The sequence below is a fragment of the Aquila chrysaetos genome, chromosome 16 (genome assembly GCF_900496995.4).
Source record: "Aquila chrysaetos chrysaetos chromosome 16, bAquChr1.4, whole genome shotgun sequence".
Lineage (NCBI taxonomy): Eukaryota > Metazoa > Chordata > Aves > Accipitriformes > Accipitridae > Aquila > Aquila chrysaetos.
In genome coordinates, this window is record NC_044019.1 from 11,702,537 (window position 1) to 11,729,880 (window position 27,344).

Below are 27,344 nucleotides of genomic sequence, written 5' to 3' on the forward strand. Positions count from 1 at the left end.
TACAGTAAGTGTCCAACTGGGTGGAACAAATAGGAGGTGTTAGATTGATCCCAAAGTTTTCTGAGGGCTGAAACCTTTTCTTCCAGCTCTCAGCTTGGACTTTGGATTCAAAAGTCTGAAGAGGCAAAGCTGTGTCTTGCTGTCCAAAGTACTTATTCTGCTTTTAAATGTCTCACTCAATTCTGCACATGAGGAAACAATTGAAGTCAAAAGGTCTGAGATGAGTTCAGAGCAGAGACATATCCAGGCTACTTATCAGTAAAGAAGGGCTTTGGCTTAAGGAGGAAGCAAAACCTGCCAGGCACAAAAGAGATACAGGGCAATGCATACCACAACGCAGGGCTGGACATAAAGGTGTGATTAAGGGTGAAGAAAGGGATGCAGTAACACCATGATTGATGATGATGGGCTTGGTAGTGCTTGTTTTGGAAGGGGTTAAAGGGAAGATGTTATTTTATTCCATGTGTGAGCTTCCATAATTCATACCATCCACATCCACAGATGACAACGGCACATTTTGTGTTGCTGGCAGCACAGTCGTTTATAACGTGAACTGGCTTCATTAACGAACACCACTGCATGGGGATTGTCTGGGGACGATGCATTGCTGATGGGGCACCATCTGTCAGAACAGTCAGTAACAAAATGACAAGTGCCTTCCACCAAGAGTGGGGGATTTTTAATGGCTAGTCACATATTATATTCCATGAAATGACCCACTGACAATGGATTTTACAGCAGTAGGGCTTAGATCCCGGAGGTGGATGCTTTTTTAAGAATGACATTTTTTGGTCTCAGCAGATGACTATTCAGTGCTTTTATCCTACAATACTAGGAAGACGGGGGGGGGGGGGGGGGGGGGGGGGGGGGGGGGGGGGAGCGGACCGTGGAAACAGGTCTCCTGTTTAGACACAGATGACTTGTGTAAACATCCGGAGACACAGACCCATTGCTTCTTTCTTGAGCTGGCAGAGATACTCTTCTAGCCAGTGGGCAGAACACACCCATGTGTCTTGTGTTTTAGTCCTATTGTCCTCTTTCCCAGTAGTAAACACGTATTTGCTTGCATAAAGGGGATTTATGTTATAACCTCTGGTTTATGTGTCTATGTGATGAACTGTGCTTTTGGTAACCATGTGGGGACCCTACAGGTGTCTGGTCTTGGCTTGTTTAAGGGCATATCTTTCCACTGAGATTTGAAACTTGACAGCCTTCAACCCTACAGGCTGAGAAAGTATTAAATGAAAAACATAGTCCTTCAGTGACTTAGTTTTGGATAATGGAGGAGGGGAACTCAGCACAAAGGCTGCTTGTTGAGCTTACAGACTCCTTGAAATGCTTGTACTGACCTCTCCAAGTGTTCTCCATTGGGTCTTCCTATATGGCAAAGTTGTTACACACAAACATCAGCCACCCTAAAACTGGTGACTAAGTTTTGTCAATTCTTGGTTTTCCCTGCTAGCTGTCAACTAAACGGGTTCATAATTATATCTTAATTGCTTCTGCTGTTGTGGTATCCACACCTCTCAGACTATCTGGTATTTCATTGAAATGTCAAAAGAAAAGAGGTAGGTTCTGAGCTTAGTTTAACACCAGCTAATTTGTCCCATGTGCCAAAATCACACAGACTAGGAAGAATTCCATGGGAGCTAGAATGTCTCAGGGATATGCCAGAAATTTTCAGCAGCTCTGCTGTTAAGAGTCCAAAAACTGTTCTAAAATGGGCTTCATTAACTATTCATTTTCTCCTGGTTATTGAAGTGGATAGCTTGCATGAAAGATCAGCTAACATTAGGGAACAGTGTTCTGTGAAACAGTGAAGCATATTACCAGTGAAATATATTAGAGAGCTGTCCCTTTAGCAAAGCATAGGGAATTTTGCTTCTAAGCTTCAGGGATTCAGACCCAAGATGATAAAGAAGGGCATTTCTCTATACACTGAGTATAGGGAAGAGAGTTGGGAGTAAGTGGTAATGGACCCTACAAATTAGAATACAAAATGGATTACTGTTCCTCTTAAGAGGCTCTATGGTCTGATTTTAACCTTTTCCCAGATTGTGCTTCATGTTGAGGTCTTCTAGAAAAGTCTAAGTAATGAGTGCTTTGCAGTTTGTGCCTTCAGGCATGTTTTGTTTTCCTTGGACAATGTGACAAAGTAGATGGTACCTGGGTTTTCAATTGGATAAAGGAGAGCAGGGTTTACAAGTATGTATGGGGGAAGTCATCTTAGACCTCAGAAGTCAGAGGGAGATAATGAACTTCAGCACTGTGTAGGCTTGAGCCATAGTTGGAAAGTAAAAGAAAGGTTTTTCAGAGCATTGCTTAAAAAGGGGAGGATGGGTTGGGGGGCTGGGTGTCCAGCATTGCTTCAGGTGACTCTCTTTTATAAATGTCCACACTAGTAACTCTGTTTTCTCGCTTTGTTCCTGCCATAGTAAAACAATGTTCAGTAAAAGCCTGGATATCTCTGAAGCCAATCCCAAATTCAACAAAGAAGAAAGGTATAAACACTGACAATATGTTCCCCTCCTCTACCTCACTGCCGAGACCTTAAAGATGCAGTACTTACCTTCTCCGTGTGGGGACATAGCTGTTCTCTCTTTAGAGAGAAACAAAGAGGGTGGGATATTTACAGCCCCACACTACATATATTTTTGTACAGCACCTTTCATTTGAGGCTATCCCCAATGCAGCCTGTGACTGTACCAACATTTTCCCCACTAAAATTTCATCCTACTGCTACTTCTGGTTCAGTTCTGCCATGAGTGAGGATGCCCAGCGTAGAAGACATAATTGCTAAGACTGCTTTGGGAAGGATTGGAATATAAAACACTAGGAAAGCCCAGGGTGCTCCACTCCCAGCACTAGAAAACAGCAGCACAACTGAGTCAGTGACAGCAGTGGTAGGAAACTTTGGAAATCCTGTCTGACAGAGCAAAATATTAAGTGCCTGTAGGTAAGAGATAAACTCCTTAAGACTACTCTGGCTGCACCAGAGAACACAAGAGGAGAAGATGATCGAAGATATAGGTTTTTGAGGGTGATTCCAGTCTAGCAGTTCAAGTGACACGTGGTGAAGAATAACAAAAAGGGTAACTCCCAACTGTGAATAGAGGCACAATGGAAGACAGGCAGGCCACCAGATTTAGGGAGTTTAAGTGGACTCATGTGGGTCCATGGACAAAAAAAAAAGTTTAGACTTTTGGGAAGGTTTTGAGTGGACATGTTGTTCCTGGAATTTCAGTCTCAGAGGAAGAGAATTTTTCTCTAATGTTAAAAGCTGGCATCCCATTGGATAATGCTGCATCAAAATGTAGCCCTTACACATTTTGGACAAACACTTAGCTTACCCAAAGGTTAGGAGTGTTCCATACGATCCAAAAAGGGGGAATCAGTGGGTTCCTTAAAGGAACCTATGGACTTGGCAAACCGTTCTTCTTTCCATTTCCCCATTTAATAGAAACTTTTCTATTTAAAGATAAATGTGGCCTTTAAGCCTCAGGAGACTTGTGGGGTGTATGACAGACAGCCCCTGTTTTGGCCTTTTGCAGGCTGAGGCAGTCCTTTGTGGGCAGCGTTTCAAGTCTTGAACCTGCCATGATGAAGAATGTCGTGCATCTGCAGGAGAGATTGTGCCTCACGTGGTGTGTAAAGCACCCTCTTTAAGATGCCAAGATAGGAACAAGCATTGGACCCAAACTATTAGAAACCTCTAAGTTTCACAGCCATGAAGTAGTGGTTATACAGTCTTTAGTGGCTGGGCTTTCCTGGGCTGTTACCATAGACATGGAAATTCCTGTTCCTTTCTCTGATTGCCCCTATTCATAAGTTCTGTTCTTGAACATGTGGCACTTCTTGTATTAAAAGTAGCTCTGAAACTACTCCGAAGATGAGCTTTTCCACAGTAATTAAAAGTCAGGTCCAGTATGAGAAGTGCAGAAATTTTAGCTGTGACAGGAGAAGGGTCTTTCAGCAGATGTTCCCAGCACCATTTGTTGTCCCTCTGTCCTTCTCTAGCAGCTGCTACTGCAGAGGAAATGACCCTTCAGTAACTGCTGGGGGAAAATCTTAAATACACATGCGCATTTTGTGTTCCCTCTCAAAGGTGATATTTTTCAGAGCATAGGAGGAGAAGGTTAGAGCACTGCACGAGGAACACCCAGGGTCCTTCTCATTGAAGGACCAGGCTGATTTTTGGAGGATCACATTCACTGTGGTCTTACCTCCCTGCCACTTCTAAGAGTTAGGATGAAGGATCTCAGTGGTGGGAAAGTGAGAGGACCTGGATTCTGGATCTGCGCAGAGCCACATGAAAGGAAGGGATAGGCAGCAAAGAGAACCCCAGCAAAATGGGGCCAGCTAATCATGGTGGCCATTAAATTTTTGGCCAGTGTTTAATTATCCAACTTTATGATGTCTTTTTTAAAGGAATACTGCATCTTTAAGGGTCCCTTCCCTCTAGATGCACATGGTTGTCTTAGTAGCTGAGGCCACTGTCCCTTCCTTTTTCTTTTTCTTTCTTTCTGACTTTCTCTTTCACCCCCTCTTTCAGTGCTTCTCTTCTGTATCTGGGTTGCTGCAGCTCCGTAGTTCACTTGCTTCAGTATTGTAGGGAATGCACATGTCTGCGCTTCTGGGTCTATTGTGTCCTGGGATTGTTCATTTTTTTTAAACCTCATTTCCCTTTTCCTTTTCCCTATTGTCAATTTGCTTTCCATTCTCTTTGTTAACCTCTTCAGTGCCTTCCCTGTTGGGAAAATGACTTGAAAGAAAAATTAATCAACCTTCTTGCACCCATTCTATTTACATTTTAATATTCTGCATGTGTGAATATGGGTGTATTTTCTGTATATACACACACGTTCCAATATACAATGGGTGTCAATTTGCTCTTCTCAGTTACATCATTGTAGATAGATTTGTACAGGTACAATTGAGGACAGCATTTGTCCCTAAATATATACATATATATGTATTTGTATATATATGAATTAGATCTTACCCAAATTTGCACTCCAGGCCAAAATATAAATGGAGTGTCACTCAAACACATGAAAAAGAACTTACTGTAATGCTTCTTTCCACTTCTCTATCAATGTGTAGCGCAACAGCTTTTCATTTCTCTTCTAACTATGTTTTAATTTTAACTTTTCTCAAAACTGCCTTGCATTGCCCAGCCCAGCATTTGCAATGTTGATGTAACTGGAAGCATGGCTTGTTGCACTGATCAGTAAACTGTGAAATCTACTGGGCATATATTAAATTTGGCATTTCTGTTGGTGACCGTCTTGTGGAGAATGGATTTTCCTCACCCAGCCAGAGGTAGCTCTAGCAGCTTGGGAGCCTGTTATTGAAAATGGAGAGAATGAGAGAGAAAGAGACAGAGAGGAAAAAAAGTGCTGCATCTGACTTGAAAATAATTTGGCTTAATAACACCAGATTTTTTTTTTATTTCTAATCTAATCTTTGTTAATGTGAAAAGATGGTGACACTTTCCTGAGTTTGCTTACCTGCACCCCTGAAAACTTAATAACGTGACTATTCTTTTTGATTTTGAATGCTTTGGTTAATAGTGAAAAATTAAGAATACTGAATTTTTTGACTGTCACTAGGTTTCAAAGTCAACATGCCAGAGATTCATTCTGCTTTTAGAGCTGCTGTTTCAGAGTCTTTTCAGCACAGCATTGATTTATTCTCCATTCACATTTGAAAGATTTTCTTTGCAACCTTTAAGACCCAGAGACTGAATTTATTTTAAATGAAAAATGAGATCCTGGAGCACAAGATGGCATCCACAGAGATAAGTACCAGGTTGCTGAGCTGGTATGTTCTAGCTGATCTGAATTCCTGACTATAAGACCATCATGACTAATAAGCCAGTATCAAAGCAGATTCACAGCTTGAGCTACAATCTTGTACCCTGGGCTCCCAAGCTGGCTCAGAAATGCATGCTTTAATAACCAATATGTTTCACAGTTCATTCATGGCAAAAAAAGTACTTCTTACCAGGCCAGCTTGGGGGACAGAGGGACACTACACTGAGCAAACTGGGGACAAAAAGAACAATTTCCTTGATAATAGACTGATATAACTGTGCCTTATGTAAGAGGCAGAAAAGAAATGCAGCATGAAGTATGAACCCCATTGCTCTGCTGACTGCTTTAATTGGGATTTGGCTGGGAATTTTTTTTTTACAGCCTTAGTATGTCCCTCTCCATATTCCCCAGTGCCAAAATTGGATGTGTCTGCAATATTGTGAGCAGGACAAAAGTTAATTTCTGGTGAATGAAACTGTCCCCCTAGTGTTCCTGGTCTCTGAAGACATAGGCACCGGTGGCAATAATTATGACCGTTCAGTTCTCCGAACAGTATTTCACTCTGCTTTTCCTACTCTTCTCTCCACCTGCCTCCGCATCCCTCTCTCTTTCCTTCTCTCTCTCCCTCTCTCTTCATTTTCCCTTTCCGAGGATGGCGAGTGCTGATCCATTGGGGTAAGCTCTAGTTTTGGATTATTCCTGTTGCGGGACCTGTTGTATCTTGTAGAGAAACTTTTCATTTGCACTTTACAAATACAATACACGCTGATACACTTCAGTGAATGAGGCTTTACAGCAGGGAGAGAGAGAGAGAGAGAGAGATGTGGGAAGAAGCATTTTTGGTGCTTTGTGTGTGTTTGTGTGCTTTTATGTTGGAGTCACACTCCGTATAATTTACTTTTGGGTTCTTTTTTGTTCTCGTTTGTCTCTATGTTTCAATGTCTGTGGGCACAGAGAACTATCCTCAGACACTGTGCAGGTACCAGGACACCTTCTGAGAATGAACCCCCCTTCTCCATTTAGTGCTTTTTGTATCTGTTTGGTACCCTCCAGTTAATTTTGATCCTAATTTATCCTTTTTTCTTCTTTTTTTTAAGATGAAGCTGAATCCCATCCGTGTTATTAAAAAAATGCTGGGTATTCCCTCTCTTTTTAGTATATGTTTTCTTAAGAAGTGAACAGATGGCCCTAGAGACAGATATATCTTCAAAGCTCTTTATTTTCAATAAAGAGGATATAGGTACAACTAAGAATGCAAATTAAAGTTCCATTTATAAATACTTAACAGAAGGAGAATATTTTATTAATAAATGATTTAATAAAAACATTGTAATAGATCACGACAGACTACAGCAAAAGCTTGAGAGTTTACATATTGAGAAAGCTAATTAGCACCAGTAACGTTTACTTCTCATGTTTGTAGCATGCTTTACTATTTATTAATTCTTTCTAAACCATTTATAAATGGAACTTTAGTATAATTGGCCAATTAAGGAAGGTGGTGCTGTTCAACATCACCCTCTGTGTGTGCTGAAAGGAAGAAGAGGTGTGTTACCAACACCTGAGGTCCTTTCTCTGTACTCTTTGTAAGGCTTCATCTTACAAGCGGTTATTACCATGAGTAGACCTTGTGACTTAAGCATAAGTATTCCCAGTAAGAGCTGTTATAGTTAGTATTATTTGCACGGTTGGGACTGTAAGACAGTGGAGCATCACAGGTATTCTATTCATATTCCCTCAATCAGGGAGCAAGGAAGCACAGTTTGTATCTTTTGGATACCCAAGAGTAATAGTGATGAAATGTTGTAACACACAATGCCTGACTGCTCACCTATTGCACAATAATTCAGGTCATTTTCAGAGGTCTCTTACCCTGAAATACAGTTTAGAATTTTTTGGTTTTATTTGAGTGAGCAAGCAAAGAGGAGTATCAAATTCCACCCAATTTATGCTTGAAGTAAATAAGAGGTTGGCTGAATATTTTGGGAATGACTTTCAAAACTACACGTAGAATCAAACCAATTCAAAATTTCTAAGGCATTTCACCCAGGGACACAAGTCTGATGCATTACTGCACGCTGCATGCATGCTGCAGGCTCCCCTTCTTGGAAGCATGGCTCCGGCTTGACCAGCTAAGAGGCTGTATTCAGCATCCTGGTAAAACTGTGCTATGAAAGCAAGTTCTACTGGGACTGCAACAAGGTACCAAACTCCCCTCTGATTGTAAGAAAAATTTCTGTGAGGTGGTTATTCAAAGAAGAAACAAATGCTGAATCTGGGCCAAATGTTTAATGCTGGCTATGAAGCCTTTACACTCTGCTGGTGTGTACTAGCAGATGCACTGTTTAAAGCACTTGAAAATTAATCTGAGTGAAGGGCTATATAGAGGTTCTCTATACATGTGCTATACGTGTAGTACAGTTACCAGGTCAGCTGCGCTTTTGTTCCTTCTGTTTCTCTCTGCCTACACTTCAGCAGTGTGAGGCTTTAGCCCTTCACCTCTTACAGCTCTCAAGAAATTCTGCAGTTCACTGAAACCAGCTGGAAACTGGATTCCAGCTCCTCAATTTCACCAGTAAGAGATCACTGGTCTAACATGAATTGGGCCTCGCATGGCTTCCCCTTTGACAGCAGCTGGCTAAAATGAGTAAAAAATTACTTTAAAACACAGGACCTTTTAACTTTGATACTGTGAAGTATCAAATAGATTGAATAAGGTATAAAATCATCACATCTACAAACTACGGCCCACACATGCACATTTCATTTCAGTCCTTGGCCTCTCTCTTTCATAGCTCAGACATCTCCAGATTATTGTCAGCCTATGAGATGGGAGGAATAGCCTGCAATGGTCTCAGTGCCCACCTTATGTTTAGAGTGCCCTCTACATCTTCCCCGTCCTAAACCATAAGGTCTAGCTCCCTTACGTTTTTTTTTTTAATTCTTCCCTCCAGGCTTGGCAAAACAACTATGTCACTTTGGAAGGGACTAAAGAGTCTCGTCTTGGGTCTTTAAATCTGGCAATTGTGTTTGAGGGAATGCTCTTTATCTGAGCAACTGCATTAACTTTTCTGCTTGTATTTTAACAACTTTTTGTTGGCTTCCATTGAGTTAGTGCCCAAGCATACAGCAATGCAAAACAGAGCAAAATGAGTCACACACAATGTTCGTAGTTTCCTAGATTGTTGCATTTAGTATTAAGTTATTGGAATAATCACAGATTTAATAATTCCAATGACATTTAGTGCCTGTAGAGACTCTTAGGAAGTCAACTCACTAATAGATATTTCCCACTAAATAAACTTAGTTCATAGCCATAGAGATAAGATGATGTCATATTTTTCTCCTCTTTCCATACGTACGATCATCCAGGGTCTGCCATAGTAATGTGCTGCCTGTAGGGCCTCATACTTTCATTTTCTGGTGAGAGGGATAAAAATTTAACTTCACTCTGTTCTTTCATTACAGCATTTCAGCATAATGCAACATTTTCATTACTTTCTTTTGGCTCTGTCCCAGTTCTGTCCACCTGACTCTGAGATACAGGAGCAGTGCATGTGGGGTTTTTTTAAAAAACTGAATTCTAGCATTTCCCAGCTAAGATGATCTTGATGGGAGGGACAAATCTGTCATTTTTGCTTGTTAGCATTTTTGGACTGGAGTATAGAACCTGCCACTGTACTGAGTTTTTATAGCCAGCTTGGGAACTATGTCCCATTTGTAAAGGTAAATTATGCGAGATTTATTAAATTGAAGAAGATGCAAGGAAGATTTCCTCAGCCTGGGTGTCATATCCCATACCAGCACTCTCTGGTAAAGGGGAAAAGTTTTGAAAATGTACAGCACTCTTTTCACCCCAGCACTTAAAATTAACCCAGGATTCTTCAAACTCTTTCCACTGCTCCTATATACAATTTCCAGTGTGGATGAACTAAAACTTGCTATAGGGCCTACTTTACTTCTTACGTATTTTGCATGTCAATCAGCAGCAGAAATAAAGCTTGTTCGATACCAATCATGTGGATACTGAATGCATTTCCAGGAGGATTTCACACTAACTCTCTCTTCTGTCCCCTACCTCAGGCTCCTAGGCTGGATGAAAACACAGTACACAACAGCTCTTTTTCAAATATTGCTTCCAATAAGGAACTGGGAGTTGGGAGGTGGGGCCAGCCATGTTTTGTCCTCCGTGCGTGTGATCGTTTTTGTAAAAAAATAGGAGGCAATGGGGTTGGGAGGGGAGAATTAAGGGCTGTTGGAAACACCTGATTGCAAAAAGGAAATAGCAGATTGGAACTTTTAATCAAGTATCCTGGAGTTCAGGTGAGTGTCAGAGAGGACTTTCCCACCACTATTAACAGTTGGTGGGAACATCTCCTAGTGGGAGTTTAACTCCTAAGTAGGTGCTTAACTGCATCTCTGGGCACCTAAATGCTTTCCACATTTGTCCAAGACAATCTATAGGCTCCTCTTGTAGTTTATGGTTTGGAAGAAGCTTTTCCTGATGACACATGCAAGGAAGATTTTAACTAAATGGACTTCCCATATGCACGACACATCTGTGTTGCACTCAGCTACTTCAGTTATAGGAGAGGCACATACAATAGCCTTTCAAAAGTGGAGCAGATGGTTCTCCCCTTAAAATTGCTTTGCATAAACCTTTATGAGTGCCCCAGATCTGGATGGTACAAATTCAGGTTTAATCTAATGCAAAAGAATGCCAGACTGAGCTTCTAGTTTTTGACTGCTGCACCATGATGGGCAGACTGCAGTAGGGTACAAGGAAAAGCGTAAGTGGGGAGTTTCTGCATAGAATGAGTGCCACAGATTTTCATGGTGCAAATTTAGATTTAATCTGGCAAAAAAGCATGCTGAGACTGGGCTTCAGGGTTTCACCTACTTACTGCGATGGACAAACTGCAATGAGATACAAAGAAAGCCATCAGTGAGTAGTTTCTGCAGAGGATACAAATAGAGAGAACAGGACTGGCCATTGTGTCCAGCTGTAGCTTACTCTTTCCTTGGAAGTATTTCCTCTTTTGCAGTTCACATATTTTTTAATAATTCTACTGCTCAAATTTATTTAGTAATATATGTCTGGGAGACCATTCTAGAAAACAGGTTTTTTGGTTTTATTCTTCTATAACAGTAGAAGAGAGTAAACTGAGACAGTTTATGGTCTAAATTTGTTTTATGTTTTCTTACATAGAAGCTGACATTAACTATCTGACCTGTATCAATTGTAAATGTGTGTACACCCACACATAGACATGTATGTATACACATACGCACATGCGCTCTGTTTTCCAAGCATCTACAGGATTTCACCTTTTCATGTTTGTTACCTGAAGGCAAGTAATTGCTTTCATGGCTCTTACTGTAGGTGAAACATTGCTAGGTTTGCTATATTGACATGTTGCATGGTGGTTGTTGAACAGCTAGGTTCTTAGCCAAGTCCTCACCTATAAGATGTTTCAGTCTCCAAGACAACTTTCTATCTAAAAGGAGTAGAAGGCAGTTGCCTCTGGGGCTTACTCATTTACAGTCACATGGAGGGATTTTTTTTCCTGCTTGGCAGCCCTCCTCCCAGAAACTTCTGCTGCTGAAATGTTTGTGTATTTGGCCTCTCTGCCCTTTCAGCACATTTAGCATAGCACATTTGTATGTTTTATTGTCTACAGCTGACATTTTTCATAGGTGGCCTTCACTGGAGGGCATAGGAGCATTACAGTATAGGTGACCTTGTCAGCAAATAGAAGGACAGTTTATTCTCCCTTGCCTGGCCTCTTTTTGAGGGCACCTGGGCTGTCATCTTGATATTAGTAAAGTCATCAAGAACAGCAAAACTCGTTATCCATAGAGAAGATGTGGCTTGTTTAATGCAACAGCAGGAAATCTTACTGGAGAGCAGAGATGTGAAATCCATCAGTGAGAAGCTGGAAAGAGTTAAGCCAATGTGAGCTTTGATTTCAGTGGGAAGTCATCACGTAGGAAACAATTGTGTGCCTGGGTCATGAAGACTTGGTTTTTTTCTTAATATCTGGAAGAATCCCCTACCTGTTTGTGCCTTGTACACACGGTGCTTTTCCATGTTGCTCGTGACAGAGAACATCTCATTCTGTGTCCACCAGCACTGCGCAGAAGAGAATTCTCAGCACCAACATGAATGTCTTGACAGTCCTTTTTGAATTCAGCAGTTCAGCTTGCACAGGTCAGACATAGTAGCTTCCATGTGCTTGATGACCAAAAAGAAGGTAGCAGCTCTCTTAATGAAAAGGGATTATAGTGTCCTCCCTGAGCAACAGCATTTCTTTGTTTTGAGGGTAGGACAACTGAAAAATGTGACAGTAGTGAAAGGCAAGAGTCTTGTGCTTTTCCAGTGACAGCCTCCCTCCTCCTCCTCACTTCATGCCTGTGCCTGTGGTGGCTGGTGTTCAGGGTTATTACTTCTCCAAGTTTTCTGAGGGCTGTTTTCCTTATTGTGTCCATTCAGGTCTCGGTCAATCAGCGGAGCGTCGTCTGGGCTCTCCACCAGTCCTCTCAGCAGTCCAAGGGTAAGTGGTGCTGCTTCAAGATCTGTTGGTCCAATTCACTCACACATGCTTGATGCTTTTTGACATCTGTTGCTGCAGAGCTGTGGCTCTTAGCTGCGATATTTTGGTTTTCCTTGGCAGCTTGTAAATTTTCATGGGTCATGAGGGAAACGTTATTTAGAAATGCAAGCAGAGAATTTCTCATACATGTTCCCTGCACTGTTAGCAGGAATCTCACTGTGCCCCTGCCCTTTTTCAGTCTCATAACCATGTAGAATAACGTTGCTATGACTAAACACTGCCATATCCAGCTGAGGTCTGTATACGGCATCGTTTCAGGCCAAATATTGGGAACCATTTCACAGCTACTTTCAATCAGGCCACAGTAGAGCACCAAACCATGCCGGTTACAACCAGCTTGATTTGGTTTGCCTCGGAATAGCTTGTATTAGAAAGTTAGAGAAAATAAATTGTACAAATTTGAGGGCTAGCAAATTTAAAAGGAAAGTAAGACGTTGACTAATTAAGATGAGAAAAGAACACTCAAACCCCTATAAATAAGGTACATTCACATGCCCTTATTCAACATATAGTCAACTAAATACTGATACTCAACTAATACTGTTACTCATCTAGTACAACACATGCTTGATAGTACATCTATTGCAAAGTTATTATGGTTTTGAAGTGCAATGGCAGAGGCCTCCCACTCCTCAGTAACTTCTTTAGGGATAAGAGTGAGTATTCCTAATGTCTGACAAGGTCAGCTTAGTCACTTCAAGACTGCAGTCCTCATCAAGAAGTCTTTAGGGCTGTGGCAATCCATGTTACCTAATTGTCTGGCCCAGAGGCTTTGGAGGATTTCTACATACTTTTCAAGACTTCATGAGAAGATGCCATCCTCCATTGGAAATGGATATATTCCATGTGTTAGGGTGTGGATACACCTATGGATCTACTCTCAGGTACATGAAGATAACAGGTATTCCAAGTATTTAAAATTGTAATTCCCCAGTAACATTGTGTGTAATTCTTATGCATAAAGACACACTGTCGGGTGTAAGTTTATAGGCTAGTAAAACTTCCAACTCCTTGCTTGATTGAACTATCTTCTGAAACATATTCTGGGTTCCTCCCAATTGTTACCCTGTTTTGCAACTGGCATAAATGTGTTTGTGGTCTCCTCTGCGTCTTTAACGTGCCAGGAACCAGTGAACATCCATTTCCTTGTTTCTGCACTGGGACTCCTGGATGTCAGTGGAATGAAGCAGAGGTCTGAGAACTCTTATGCCACTGCAAAATGTACTGAAGAAGAGCATGGAAACAGTTTTGTGCACAAAATAAGCATCCAGTGCAGCAAAACTAAATCTTGATCTCATTAATTGATCTCTTGGGATCAATTTCTAACATCTCAGTAGGACTACATCAAAGAATAAGGATGACAAGATCTGTTCCATAGTTGCTATATCTTACCGTTGTTACTTAATAGGCAGTTGATTAAATAGTCTTCAAAAGGATTTAGCAACCAGATGGCATTTTCAGCAGATCATAACGATATTAAAGCAGGTCAAATTTGAGGCTTAAAAGGAAATGTTGGAATAAAAATCTTTTTTTTTTTAAACATCCTTACCTACGCTTCTGATAGCACCTTAGATTATTGAAAGAATATACTTTAAAAAGCAAATGCACATTTTGCTATATGCACTGCTTAGGTTCAGTCCTATGAGGAATTGAATTCAACAGCAGCTAAGAGTTTTTAAATCTCACAAGGTCTTGCTAATGGTGTTCCCCATTGCACCAGCTGAAATATAGACCTAATCTTGTTCTTTATTTCATTATTATAAATGCGGTAGTTAAGGGTGCCCCTTCAGATTCTTAATGGCTTAAGTGGGAGTTGAATTTGACTTTATTTATTTCAGATTTGTTTCTCAAACCCTCATACACGTAAGATATAAAAATTGCAAGGAAGTATTTGTAATCAACAGTCTTTGACTTTTACCCATTGGTGTCATTTGCAAATGGTTAATAGGCAGATGCTGATAGTGACTTCCATAAATTAATCACTTTCCTCATCTTTTCCCCTTCCTTTCTCATTGGTGATCAGAATTTACCAACATGGCAGATTTGAGTTTAACTTTACAATCCTAATAACAACACAAATGTTTTGATGTAGTAATTTTCTTTTAATTTTGGTGGCCTAGCCCTAAGTTCTTTAAAGTAATTACAAAACTTTGATGCGAACAATTTTAGGAATTAAGTCTTAAATACATTTCTGCATTTTTTAAATATGGCAACATTGTGCTAATCCACCAAACCCCAAAAGTAAACTCACTAGGGAGTGTGCTTGCCTGGGACTCAGATTTGAGGCATGGTCACATGTACATGGTGTGTCTGGACAGTGCTTGATTACAGCTTTTAGGTGTTAAGAATGGATGATAATAATAATGGTGATAAATAATTTATAGGAGGTAATAATTTATAGAAATCAGAATCTGAGTGCAGACCAGAGCTAAAGATCTTCAGTAGTGATTTCTACTTTTACAATTCTGCCAGTACTTGTAATCTAAGGTGTTAACAGCAATGTTTTGTAAGGACGTTCATTTTGTTTTAAATGTGATTTTTAGCTTGCTAACATCCCTTTAAAAGGCATCTATCCTCCCAAGTCTGTGTATTGCTGTTTGCTGTCGACATATGAATGGTTCCCCAAAATGCCTCTAACATGTATAAATGCTCTTGTTTGGGGAAAAAAAAAAATTCATAGTCCCATTTTGATAACTCAGTGATGGATTATGAACTTTGGTTGTCTTTTCTTTTTAAACTGTGTCTTACAAAACAATGGCTCACCCCACCCCCTCCATAGAACTGGGACATAATGGCAAATATTGCTGTGACTTTATGACAGAAATTCTGATTATGAAGCTGTCCTTCGATGCGATGAGGGATGTTGCAGGAGAAGCATAAAGTCTGATGGGAAGTATCATCTCTTCCCAGATAAACAAATTTGCCAGGCCTCTCTGGAGGTTTTGCTGTAGCTGTTTACAAATCAAACACCAACCTGAGTTCATATTTTTCTCGCGGTGGTGTGTACTCTGAAGCCTCCAAGCGAATGCTGAGTTGTTTAACCTTCCAGGCCAGGGGAGGAGAGTGGAGGCCCACATGGCATCACTCTCCCTTTTCCCCCTCTTTCTGCAATGGCTGGCTGCAACCGGGGTGTGCGTTAGCCAGAGTCAGGGGTAAAGAGGAAGGAAAGAGGTTCTGACTGGTGTGTGCAGTAACCTGTGTGTATCGCCTACCACTCCGTATGTATCACACACCTGTTTTGAGTTTCATCTCTCTGCTGGGTTTGCATATGGGCACTTGGAGCTGAAAGAGGTGGTCCCATTCTTGGCACATCTCAATTTGTCTGTGGCTTGAGTGGTTCTTCTTCCCCTTCCTCACCTCCCTACAGCATCGTGCTTCTCTCACTGCAGGGCAATCAGAACAATCCCAGAGAGATGGCATTTCTCTCTTCTTTTTTCTTAGTTACTTTCTTTCATTTTGTTTTTTTTTACTTTTCCTTTGTTTGACTTTTCTTTCTGTTGTTTTCCTTTGCTGACATGTGGTTGGTTAATATGATGAAGCCTGTTATGACACTGTTGTTCTTGCTGCTGCCGCTGCTGCTGTTGTTGATTATGCTGTGTTCCCAGCTAACTGCATGTCTTTTTTTTGTTTTTTGTTTGTTTGTTCGTTTTCGTTTCTTTGCAAAATCCCTCCCCCCCACTACCCCTTCACCTCCATCTCTTGTGTCTCCTTGTGACATGGTGCATCTTTGTGACTCGGATGGATTTTATTCTGACTTTCCTTTCTCTGCTCGCCCGCTCTATGCGTATTTCACTGTTTTTGATGTGCATGGACACTCTGCGTCTGTCTCGTAGCCTATCAGAAAGTTCTTCATCCCCCCTCAGACCTCCGACCTCCCTTTCTCTCCCCGACCCCAAGTCTCCTTGGACCCTGATGCTTGTAGGAACGCCTCCAGGCCTGGACATGTACTCCAACCAAAGCCAGCACTTCAGCCCAACCCAAAGACGCAGACTTTGCCATCCAAGAGCAAATTGGCCGAAAAACCACTCCAGTCTACTAAATCCAACCCACTCCCTACCAGCAATACCAGCGCCCCCTCTTCCCAGAACACCCCTGTGCAGAATGCTCAGGGCCGCTCGCCTGCTGCCGGCTTTAACCCACAGCTGGCTGTTCCTAAAGTGCAGACCAACCCTATGTCTCCTGTTAGATTGCTCCCTTCTAGTACTGACCCAAGCACCAAATCTATCCCCATCATACAGGTCACCCCTCACCCCTCTCCAAGGGGAAGTCCCCTCCCTACCCCCAAGGGGACACCTGTCCATACGCCAAAGGAGAGCCCAGCAGGCACACCCAACCCAACACCACCATCCAGCCCCAGCATTGGAGGAATGCCATGGAGGACACGGCTCAACTCAATCAAGAATAGTTTCCTGGGGTCTCCTCGCTTCCATCGCCGGAAATTGCAAGGTGAGTACTCACCCAAACATAGAGGGTGGTTCTGATTTGGACAGACATTCAGCAGCAAGTTGATACCTCTCTGTGGCTCTGCAAATTTCATGTACTGAGGACTGAATATCGGTATTGAAAATGAGAGTGATAGTATCAGCCAGCCCTAACCCAAGGCACATGTGAGCAGGCTCTGTCATGCCACTGCACCTGCTCCAACAGCATCTCCTGAGCCCTCTTCACACTCTAGACATACAGCTCTTACTATCCCTGTTGTGACTCTTAGAACACAAGAAAATTTTATCTTCAGCTTCTCCACTGATTTTGTCAGCAAACCTAGAACTCTGCCATTTCCCCTGCAGCTGTACTTCGCTGCCTGTCCTTAGCCACAGGCTGAGCCTTCTGCTGCAAAAAGATAGCCCGTGGCAGTAGGCTGAAATTGTCCTTCTGAAGTACAACTTGTGTGATCTTGGTTAATGCTTTTTTTACCTCTGTTGGTAATTGGTGTAAAAATCTCCTTAATACAATCAGTGGTTTCATATCTGCTGACCTATTTCAGTTTTGAGAGTCTCTAGAGTGTTGAGATGTGCAAAATTTTCTTCTTTGAGCTCCAGGTGGCTTTTTGCATTCAGGCAAAGGGCACCCAAAGTCATATGCATTATCCTCAGATGTCAGCAGCAGCTACCCCAACACCCAGTGGTTTTACAGGGTACTGGGATGTAATCCCATGGGAAAGGAGGAAGAGTTTGAGTTTGAACTGTGATGGTCAGGGCATTGTCTCTGAGATGGTCAGAGAACTGCAGAGAATTGCAGCAGTGCTTGAGCTGAATCCAACTGGGCTTTGAAGCAATCGTAAAGCAATCAAATTGGCATGGTGTCTGGGTCTAAACCAGAAACCACTGAAGCCAGTGCAAGATTATATAATGATTTAAGGAAGGGTAGGGTGAGCCTTGAAATGCAGCACTTGATTAGATACAGTGATCTAGAGACATATGACCAATGTTCAAATGTCAGAACTAGTCTGCAGAGGTAGTGGGCAAATGCAAGAAGGTGTAATGCTAGAATTGTTTCATTGGGATACAAGCAGAAAACAGAAGTTGTACTGAATCACCAATTTCTTTTCTCCCTCCCTCTCTTTGGCTGTGTGTGCATGGGTAGTACCTACACCAGAGGAGATGTCTAATTTAACCCCGGAATCATCCCCAGAGTAAGTAATTTGCCAGTCCTCTACTTTTTTCCACCACATACCAATGTCATTTCCTTGCCTGAATGTCATAGGCTGACACATTCCTGTTCTGGATCAGTATCTGACTGTAACCTTTTATCCTGTGAGTGGGATAGAGATGTGAAACCATTCTTCTGCTAAGGACCGTGGATAAAACCTGTACCTCAGTAATGGCAGTGGGGTCAACAGGTGATGAAACAGTCTCCCAGTAACCACCTCATTTTCTCATGGCTTGCTGAATTTACTGTGTTTGTAACATGTTCCTTCTCTCTTCTTTCATTTGATTGTCAAGCAGATCGCTCTTGGGGAGTGGAGAGGATAATCAATGGCTTATACTGGCACTAACTATGCACTAAAAAGTCTTCCTCTTAGTACAAGAGAGTTTGTATCCTCAGGATAACATGCAGAAGCCTCTGCTAAGATAATTCAGAGGAATCAATGGCTGCGATAGTAAATGCAGTGTTAATTCTAGGCAGTAGCACTGGGACATGTAGAAGCTGCTTCATATTCACCAGACTCATTCCTAAAAGTCAGCGTACATTTCAACCATTTCACTACACAAATGTGCGTCACTGCATGGCAGGTTTGGAAGTCCCTGCCAGAGAGTGCTGCTCCAAACACTTCCTAATATATGCAACAGATGCCAAATTATTCCTTTTTATTTTCACAGCTTGTGTTTGTGCACCCAATGCCCATAGACTTACCCTGCCAACGAAGGCAATTTGGCCTTTTGTCAAGATACTTGTGTGAAATATTCATGAGTTGTAGATGGAAATTTTGGGCCCAAAGTTTTGTAATTGGTGACAATGGTATTGCCTTAACAACTTTCCCCAGACTTGGCATTTATCTGGTATAAGATGGGCACTCTATATCTAATGCTGCAGAATGGAGAGGGACAAAGACTTCAGGAGAGGGAGAACTAGGGAATAGTAAAGGTAGTAAAAGAAATCCAGGAAGAAAAGTGGAATAAATTGTGTTTTCAACACTTTTGGAACATTTACTAATAGAGAGGCATGAGAGAATTTCATAAAATGAATGCATCCTTATCAAAGAAATATATGATACTTTTATCTCAAATGTTTTTAAGTACATTAAAGCAGAAAACCTTCAGAATTCAATTTCTTCTCTCCTCTTCTCTTCTCTTCTCTTCATGCATGTGTGTTGGTGGAAGTTTTTCTGTTAATTTATTGCCTTCTCTGCTTCCCACTCACTCTTTAAAAGCTGGTGTAGAGAAGTAGTGCCTGTCATTTGAGGCAGTTTGGATGCAAGTCAAAGCCTAAGGCCCTTTTTTCTTTTTCTGTATAATTGCCAAATTAATGAGTTCAATTGGGCTGCACCCTGCAGTAAACATAATAAAAGTCATAAAAAATAATGAACTGGATTATATTTTAACGATAGATGTCTTGTTGCTCCGTGCCCACTTCCACATGTCTTATTTTTTCTAGTATTTTCTTCCTCTCTGTAAGAAAAAAGATATCCTTATCAAGAGCTGTATTGACCTCATGGGTTGAGCAATAAATACATGTCCTTGCTCTGGTACAGCAATGACTGCCATTCATATAACAAACCTGATGATTAAGTAATACACTTTGACATGTCTGGGTAATGCTATTCTTTCTCATATGAAAAGGTCCTAGAAAATGTGTTAGGGTTGACATTTAAAGAGACATAACTCCAGCTGCTTTAAACCTGCAGAGTTCCATTTGCTTGAGTAGAAATGCTGTTATTTATGCCACGCAGGTAAACCTCTGGAGGTTACAGATCCATGCGCTCAGGGACAGATAGGGAAGACAGTGAGGCTCTCCAAAGGGCGATGCAGTCAGACACTCTGAAAGTAGGAAAAGGAACAACATTATAGCAGTGAGAAATTCAGTGTGAAGTAATAAAGCACCAGCCTCCATTTTCATGCTAATCTGTTTGCTTTTTCATCAACTGGACACCTGATTAGATTCCCTGGAGTAATCTACATACCCAGCCTCCCACACATATCTCCTATCTCCCTCCCCCTTAGGAGGTTTGCCATGACAAGAGACGATTGTTATTTTTAAGTACATTTTTTACTGCTTACAGCCTGATCTTGTGAGATGCTGGAGTATCTCATTCAGGGTGCTGAGGATCCTTGATTCATACCCTAAAATTTTAACCCAAGTTAGTAGTGCTTAACACCCTCTAAGAGGAGGGAAACCTTTATTGTGTCGTTTTACTCCAAAGCTGCCCCCTTTTCTTCAGTGGGCCTATTCCCTGGGTGTATGAGCACAGCTAGTTCTGCTGATTTCAGGGAGAAAAGCCAGTGCATGGGTGCTTTGTCTTGATTCTGTTCATTCCAGAAGCAGGAGAGGCCACAGGCATCTATTCCATCTTCTGTGACACCAGCAAAATTATTTAGTGAATTCCAGTGATTTACAAGATGGAGCGTAGCCCAGGCTATCAGTGAATCTTCCAGAGTCAGTATTATTGGTGATAACCTTGCCGAAGAAAAGAGCCCAGCTGGACTCTGGAGACTCCAGACCAAGTTGCCAAGCTGAACAGGAGAAAACCTCCCTATATTCTGGGGCCCTTTCAACTTGTGCTTGTTAAGAGACCTATAATTGAAGGGCCAACAAAACCGTTAATGAAAATACAAAAACGAAAGGTCATATTTTAACATGGCAGACCTGCAGTTAAATATGCACACTTTTTCCAGGCCCAGCTTCTATGTGTGACATACACTGGGCCCCGGGAGTCCATATAGCCAACCCCGGTTCAGATTATGATACGTGCAAGCCTAAGACAACCAGCCGTTTTAGATGGATAACCAGGTGCTAATTTACTAATGAGCATAAACCCTTTGCATGCATGGAGCTATTGCCCCAGCTCTCCAGGGGTTTGTGGTGTTGTTATGGTGTGTGTGAGACACATGAGCTAATTAGTATGTAATTTCCTTTCACACTCTAACCCTGGCTCCTTAACGACCCATTTAAATGAGAGGCCCTTTCTCTTTACTGCTCCCTATGCTAATCTCTGGCTCACTGGCTTAGTTACAGCTGCCTGTGAATATTTTAGGGAGTGACAGTTTTCCAGCCCACTTTAATTGAGTGGGGGGCACTGGTTTACCAAATTGCAAGTGAATCTTTCTGTACTCTTATTTTTGGTTGCCTGCAGTAAGTAGAATCAAATGATTATTTGCACAGCTGAGTGGTCTTCCAGTGGTGGTCTTTCTACTGTGTGCATTAAATGGGCAGTGAGATGACAGTTGCATCATGGAGCACTCTGGAATGGGGAATGAGTGCAAAACGCTGGACGCTGCTGAGGTCAAGCTTTGTTCTTTATCCCGAAGGTTTAGACTTCAAATTAGTGTCCTAGTTTGCTCCTCTCTCTCCTAGTCTGTGCCCTTCCTCATTCTGCCTCAGTCTGACTCTTTGCCGTGGAAAGTGGATCTACTAATAACTCTCTCCAGCTGTTTATTGCTTTGCTGGAAAGCTGATGTATAGTAATCCTTTTTGCAGATGGCTCTCCTTGTCTGGAGAGGTTGTCTTCTGCCACTGAGTGGTGAAAGTCCACCAAAAAAAGTGAAAGCCTATTGCTTGCCATACTGCAAACTGGACTTGTCATGGCATTCTAAAGTATCCTATGGAGGAAAAAAACTGCAATCTCTTGGTGGCAGGTCTTTTCATTTCTGACATTTTCATGCTAAATTCTTCCCTACTAGAATATGGCTGATTTCAGTGGAATTTTCCTTGGGTTTACGTTGGTCCAGCAGTTCTTTGGCTGTATGTCATGGCTGACAGCATCTTCTCTCCCCTCAAAACCACACTGGTCAGAGGTGCTACCTTCAAGTTCTGGGTAGTGTCCCCCAATAACATTCATGTCCCTGCATTTTTCCTTTAGCCTGTTTAAGTTAAAAGGGAACGTCAACAAAGTGCATTGTGATGGTGAAACAATAAGCAAAATGAAACATTTGCTGATACGATCAGTGTGAAAAAACAGAGCAATTTCATTTTATGATGAAACCACCATCTGATGCTGAAAGGAACTGAGAAATTGGACTGCTGTCAGTGGAAAGCCTGAACTGTGTTTTGCGTGATGTTGATATCTTCTCTCTTAGTACTGAAAAGTCATTCCTTTGTGGGATGGTCAGAGTTCACTCATTATACAGACACCCTGAATGGGACTAATGAGTGGGACAGTCTTTGTCCTGGCTGTCTGTGTAGGAGTGGATTTCACTCACTGACAGATTGGAGGTCCAGTGAAACCTACAGCTTGCTTTAAAAAGCAAGATCCTGTGATTGTACTGTCAGCCCAACAGGACACCTTCAGAAAAGGAACTTTCCAAATCCTAGAACACCAAAGGGGTTGAAATTGGGTGGGAAGAAACTTAAATCCCTGTGTTACCAGCATTCGCATATTCTCACAAGAAATGAAGAGATCCCGGGAGACAAACCAGAAACGTGTCCCCTGGCTTATATGCACTTTCTGTATGCAGTATTAATTGGTATATTGGCTCAGTCAAAAGAGTTACCATTGCTCCTGATTTTTCATTGTTTGTGATGCATGCTGCCAGACTAACACTGTGTGGTCCGTCATTTTAACAGCTTTCACTAAATGAAATGTTGTTCTGGGTGTTCTCTGACACTGTTTTCCACTTACTACTAGTAATAATATCACATCTGGAGTGCTATCAAAACTTCCTTGTGTGTTTTTTAATATTTTTTCTAGCTGGGGGTTTGTAAGAAGTAGTGCTTAATATTCTAAACTATCTCTTTCTTTTCATCACATCAGGCTTGCCAAAAAATCCTGGTTCGGTAACTTCATCAACTTGGAGAAGGAAGAACAGATTTTTGTGGTCATTAAGGACAAACCACTAAGCTCCATTAAGGCTGATATTGTCCACGCTTTCCTCTCGGTAAGTCACCCCAGCTGCTTCTTGGAGGCATTGCTCACTGCTCAGTTCCAGGACTCCTTGTGCCATACGTTACCGGGCAGGGTCTCTGCTCCTTCAAATGCATCCTCTGTGGATTTAATTTATGTGGCCTGTTGATTCAGGCCTCCACTGGACTCTGTCTGAATTTCTAACTGTAGATAATGCTCTCTAAGGTGAGAGAAGATTTCAGCCTTCTTGGCAGGGTATCCAGGTTGCCAGTGCTTGGAATATCACTGCAATTAGAGCACACTGCTGGTGCGGTATCAAGACAGCAATTTGCTGCTTTGTCAAACTAACCTTACAGTCACCGACTGCATGTCAGATTGGATCTCGCTCTGCTAGGTATGCCGTCCACCACTTTAGTCCGACAAAAATCCTGTCTCACATCTGCATTTGTTACTTTAAACCTCCTCTTCAATGCTGTATGGCAGAAAGAAGGGTAATTTCCTCTGGTGACCAGTGTATCAGTTGTTGCAGATGCGTTTTGTTTACAATCTGGGAAAGCAGAGGGTAGTTGTCATTTTTTTCTATAGAAAGTCCTCATTCTCACTATCTAGAACTACCAATGAGAAAAAGTCAGCACAGTAAATTGAGAGATTTTTCAATTCAAGGTAGTTGACAACATAATTAGACTTTTTGAATAGAATTAAGAGGAGACTTAATTTCTTATATCGTTTGTCGAATTGATATTGTTTTCCACAGAATACTGCACTCCTTTTTAGTCTCTATGATGCTGCAATGAATTTCTTCAAAAAACCCAGCCATAATCCTTTTAACTGTACAGGCATACAAGGAGCAAGTGCAGTGTAGTAGCATGCATCAGACACTGGTATCTATCTCAGATTGGTTTGAAGCAGCCATGTTACTATATCAGTTTTATGCATTTAGCTGTGCTCCTGGGTTTATATTGTGATGTAGTGTGCACTACTGTTGATATTGGTGATGCTGTGCATACCCCACATGTGTGGGTTGAGGTGTGGTGTAGTGATTTGTATGCAAACCCTATGAATCGTCTCTTAGAGCCAACTTCAAACTTAAATGCATTGTCACAGCCTGCTAAGTAAGTCCTTAAGTTCAGCTTCTCAAAGAACTCATCTTCATTTTTCCTCCTAAATTAGAGGCCAGATTTCCAAATGATTTGGGGTTGTTGGGTTTTTTTAAATCTGGTCCTTTATGAAGCAATAAATAGAACGTAAGTATGTTAAATTTTGGCAGGAACTGTGAATGGTAACTGCTTGAAAATTAGGTAGTTATGAAATTCTACCACGGGTCTGAAGATACAGATATTGGATGATACCAGAAAGCTTCTCAGAGTTCTTTTACATATTGATAGGAGTTGTGGTTTGGGTAAGTTATTTGCAGGCATGCTTTCCCTGGAGATATCCCAGGCACTTGTCTAAGTGTCGGCTCTGTGTCCTGATGTCTGTTTGATATCATAGAATCACCAAACAATTGAGGTTGGAAAGGACATCAGGAGGTCTCCTGCTCAAAACAGGATCAGCTATGAGATCAGACCAGGCTACTCAGGTGGTTTTTTATATCCAGTCTTATATCCCACTGACTTTGCTGCCCCCTCCCTTAATATCAGTTTTCACTCAGCAAAAGGCATTTCTCAAAACTGGTAGTTGAGTAGGAAAAGAAAGACTGAGTGTATGAAGTTCTGCAAAGTCTAAATTTATAAGCAGGCTGGGTATTCCACCAATAGTCAACCTTTAAATTTAGGTCAGTCCTGTAAGGAGCGGTGCATTCTTCTGTGGTGCCAAGCAACCTGCACTCTTACTGATTTCACAAGAACACTCTATACATTACAAATTCAAGTCCAGAAGCAAATCCAGCAAATCTTGCCCACTCTGGAAATGTGTATTATTCTAAATCAAATTTTGCAGTTTTGTTCCCTTTGTGCTCTGGTTCTACTATCTCCTTCTACCAACCTGTTTCAGATTCCAAGCCTCAGTCACAGTGTCATCTCACAGACAAGTTTCCGTGCAGAATATAAGTCCACAGGAGGTCCTGCTGTCTTCCAGAAGCCAGTGAAGTTCCAGGTGGACATAACATACACAGAAGGGGGAGAGGCGCAGAAGGAGAATGGGATCTATTCTGTCACTTTCACACTCTTATCAGGTAACCGTGGCAAAGCTGTAAAATGGGTGCAAGCTGGCTTTGTCCTTGCTGATATAGAGGCCTGCAAAAAGAGCTCTGCCAGGGGAAAGAATGTAACTGTCTTGACCTCAGGGGAAAATTCAGACAGGGGCAAGGAGAACATCAGGAACAAAAATGGTGTTAGTAGTGATGGAAGTGCTGGGAGAGAAAGAGATTCCCAAAGAGGTGAAGTTGCCACCACCATCATTAGTGCTAAAATGGCTGCTCTGTGCATCAGATTTGAAGTATCTCCCTGTACTGTCTCCTTGTTTCACTTAAAGGTCTCAGTGTCTCAGCTGGGCACTGTGAGGCCACTGGTTTCTTCCTTCTGGCAGAAACATGCAATCACCCTTTTCTTCTGGGTGGCCACATGCCCCCCACAGGGGTTAAAACAACCAAACAAACAAAGAACCCCCCCCCCACCTTTTCTGTCTTTACAAAAGGAGCCCAGAAGCCATCCTTCCTCCTGTTATCAGCACACCACAGTCCCTGTTGACGTGGGGACTGCATAATGGTTCCTCAAAGCCGTGCCTTCGGCTGAAGGACAGATACACTGTCAGTACACTCTTGGGGACAAGACTGAAGGGAAGATACTTGTGATCCTTCCCCTCCAGCCTGGGTTGTACGAGGATTTGGTTCCCGCTCCTCTCACGGCTATTTGTGCCTCTTCTCTCCTCACAGGTCCAAGCCGTCGTTTTAAGAGGGTAGTAGAAACCATTCAGGCACAGTTGTTAAGCACACATGACCAGCCTTCAGTGCAGCAGTTATCAGGTAAGTAGTTTCTACTGTTGAGCACCTTGCTTCAGCAGGGACAGGAAGGTGAAGTGCCTCTCAGTACCAGGAGGCTGAGGGAGACCATCCCTCTGATTACAGCAAGAAACAAGCTCCATTCAGACAGAGCAGTAACTCCCCCCACCCACCCTACTCCTCCCTCATTCCCACTCCAGTGCTCCCAGCGCATTCCCCAGTTAAACAGTTTCTGCCCTCCTCCCGCCCAAAGAGCCATTTGCCCACTTCTCCATCAAAAGCTGCATCATCAATAGATCTTCCAGAGTTTCTCCGGCTCCAAAATCTCCCAGAATAGGGACGTGCTCTAGAAGGTACCTGATTTTCAAACCCTTCAGGCATGCTTTAGAAACTTCCAGCTTCAGAGGGTCCCAGAACAAAGTTGAGAGCTACTTTTAACTTAGCCATTAACAGCAGCATTTTCAGATGGTCAGTGGCTAATAGTTTCCAGTAGTGTGATCAAATTCTTGGCCCAATACTGTGGTAGCACAAATCATATACTAAGGTTCTGCAGAAGCTATATTTTATCTATTTTTAAAGTAAATTTCAATTCCTCATGGTGGTAAAGAAAGCCTTACATGTGTGACCCTTTGCAATGACATCAGTCTGAATCTGCAGGCAGCCTGAATTGATAATGCAGAAATTGGCCTCATCCCACCATTAGGTAGCAAATGTTCACTCTGAACACTAGTGGTGACACACACACAAAAAAAATAACAGTGTTAACTCCTCTATCCTTTAAAAGGACAGAACAAAGAAGGTGAAAATTGAAAACTTAAGGAAGCTTAGCTATTGGGAGTGCTTCAAGGAAGGAGGAATGGGGACAAGCAGAAAGAATATACAGATACACGGAAAAAATAAGAGCAAGGCAGAGCAGAGGCTGCAGGAAGAAGACAAAGAGGCAGGAGGACTGGGAAGAATTTTCCCATTGTATGATGATGAAAAGGTAGTAACTAAATATTATACATAAGAGCCAAATTCTATGCTTGACCTTTGTGTGAACAAGCCAAGACAAAAGCGGGGGAATGAAGTTGGCATTGCGTCTTGCAGTTAAATCCCAGATGTCCTTGGCTCATTGCACATATGGGTTACATCCTTCTGGTCTAACAAGTGTGGCTTTAACAGCTGAAGATAAAATAACTCTATCTAGAAGAGTGTATGCTTACTACATGACAGAGAAGTATGCTCAGTTCAGGAAATACTATTTTCCATTTTGCTTTTGCCCCCCAGCACTGCCTGACCTTCTGCACGCTGGATTGCAAGGGTGCCCAGCACATGGGTTATTCTGTTAGGAAACAGGAAAGGTGAGGATACTAGAACTATGGTTGATTCAGGTTTTTGCTGTCTGGACTTTTGAAATTAAATTGAACTCAAGGAAGCAGGCAGAATTTTCTGCCAACCCTTCTTCTTGGGAAGTGTTGGGGCCAAGTGGGAATGAG

General features: G+C 42.0%; 1 protein-coding gene across 14 annotated transcripts in view; it reads left to right on the plus strand.

Moving 5' to 3' along the window:
• Positions 1 to 27,344, plus strand: part of BRSK2 (BR serine/threonine kinase 2) — a 327,520-nt gene that overhangs the window by 278,071 nt on the left and 22,105 nt on the right. For 6 of the 14 annotated variants that reach the window (XM_030039921.2, XM_030039923.2, XM_030039924.2 and 3 more), the window contains exons 13-20: positions 2,436 to 2,501; positions 6,468 to 6,491; positions 12,310 to 12,370; positions 16,264 to 16,876; positions 18,014 to 18,062; positions 22,839 to 22,962; positions 24,921 to 25,101; positions 25,801 to 25,890. In XM_030039921.2, coding sequence (XP_029895781.1) covers positions 2,436 to 2,501; positions 6,468 to 6,491; positions 12,310 to 12,370; positions 16,264 to 16,876; positions 18,014 to 18,062; positions 22,839 to 22,962; positions 24,921 to 25,101; positions 25,801 to 25,890 — 1,208 coding nt within the window. The remainder of the gene's footprint in view (positions 1 to 2,435; positions 2,502 to 6,467; positions 6,492 to 12,309; positions 12,371 to 16,263; positions 16,877 to 18,013; positions 18,063 to 22,838; positions 22,963 to 24,920; positions 25,102 to 25,800; positions 25,891 to 27,344) is intronic. The other 8 variants (XM_030039932.2, XM_030039933.2, XM_030039934.2 and 5 more) reach the window with 5 other exon arrangements.